The 1,751-nt window shown below is 38.6% G+C and overlaps 1 protein-coding gene across 1 annotated transcript; it reads right to left on the reverse strand.

Moving 5' to 3' along the window:
• Positions 1 to 420: 420 nt before the first annotated feature.
• On the reverse strand, positions 421 to 1,250 carry LOC125192309 (B3 domain-containing protein At5g60140-like). The gene is made up of 3 exons (XM_048089845.1): positions 1,082 to 1,250; positions 846 to 994; positions 421 to 769 (listed from the first exon to the last, which is right to left on the reverse strand). The coding sequence occupies exons 1-3, from the start codon at positions 1,233 to 1,235 to the stop codon at positions 506 to 508; spliced, it is 567 nt and encodes a 188-aa protein (XP_047945802.1). The 5' UTR covers positions 1,236 to 1,250; the 3' UTR covers positions 421 to 505.
• Positions 1,251 to 1,751: the final 501 nt, after the last annotated feature.

The following is a 1,751-nucleotide window of genomic DNA, read 5'->3' on the forward strand; positions in this document are numbered from 1 at the left end:
TGTAAATTTACCAATGGTATAATACAACAATGGCGTCGAAAGTTAAATCTCAAGCTGTCAATACACACATTAGAGGTATTTGGCCATTCTAATATTTTCCATATAATAAAAGAAATCTTAAGCTTATTGTGCATGGAAAGCAATTAAGAGAGGTATGTGAAGGATAATGCATGTGAAGGGTGACGCAAACGATCATGTTTTCTCCATTTATCTTCTACAATTATTAGACCATTATATACATACACAATATGCACATGCACATGCACACACACACTATGCACATGCACAAACACACACTATACACACACAATATATGCACTTGCACAACATTTCGGTGCAGCGTTTGATCAAGCATTGGAGTTTCTGTATCACAACAAATTACTGTTGAACCTAAATTCTATTACAACACACAATCTTACTGCATTGTCCTAATCTTTCCATTAAAAAAAAAACACTAAAAATTTGTACAAATATTTGTGCTTTCTTTCACCATCCCTACCTTTTGCTACCTATGTTGCAATGAAAATACACTTATCTTGAGGTGCATATCCCCTACGCCGCTGCCATTGCCGATGAACTCGCATATGAGCTTGTCACCTGTTTTCAACATATTCGTTCGGTAGACGGCTTTCCACCCTCCATTATAGTTCACTCTACCATCCTTCCAGGATCTGCGCTTTGTCTCAAACGTCCTCCCTTTCGGATCCACGAGCAACAAAGTCTCCGGGAGTTGGATATTGTGGTCTCTGATCACATCTATTGGGAAGTGCTGTCACGACAACATAAAGAAAACATGTATAAGGAGACATATAAATTGACATATCGCATCGATTAGATCAACTTACCATCTCATTTGCTCTGTTTTCCCTCACATCCACCACGAAGTAAGGGTTCAAGGGCGGCTGCATACCCCCAGGTTTGAAAATCTCCTCACCGTAGTAATCCTGCTTCTTCCTCTTCTTTCCAGACTTGCTAGTACCGGCCTCCCCAGCTACTGCAATCACAATTCATAAACAACATATGCACAACGAATCACTTAACTAAATATCATCACTGTAAGGAAATGCAAAGTAGAACTCACCATCCACCACCATCTCCGTGCCTCGGTTTTCAGGAGGCTTCTCATCACCAGCCTCTACATCCTCAGTTTTTACTTCTACTTTTACAATCGGCAATCTCGTGGTCTTAACATTGCGACGTTCAATTCTGACATCTTCACTGCCAGAGGGACTCATAACTTTAAAATTGAGCACACCTTCAGAACAGGATTGATAGAATAAAACATCACCCCTTTGAATCATGTTATCTTCTACAAATTTCACCCAACCGTCTGTGAAATACCAACCATCAATAAATTTTTCTATTTTGAGGTGCCATAGATTGTTATTAGAGTCACGCAGGGCCATATCTTGTGGCTCAGTTCCATGAATCGAGTCGGTAAACTCCGAGGGAACAATCTGAAAACACGTGAAATTAGATCAACACAGATAGTAATGCCTTAAAACACAGTCATGTAAGGCAACAAAGTACAAAAATTTGCTATTATATCATTATTACTATTTTGCACTAGTTCTGTGCACTGTAGTGCAGTGAAGTGCACTAAATGAGTTCATAACACTTTAGGTGCAGAAGTTTGCACTATTTCGGTGCACCAAAATAGTGCAAACCCAGTAAGTCAAATGTTACATTACAAGCATTGTTTATTAATATTAGTATATGATTATGTTTTATGTCTTTTCTATAATTACTTC

This window comes from Salvia hispanica, chromosome 6 (assembly GCF_023119035.1).
Source record: "Salvia hispanica cultivar TCC Black 2014 chromosome 6, UniMelb_Shisp_WGS_1.0, whole genome shotgun sequence".
Classification (NCBI taxonomy): Eukaryota; Viridiplantae; Streptophyta; class Magnoliopsida; order Lamiales; family Lamiaceae; genus Salvia; species Salvia hispanica.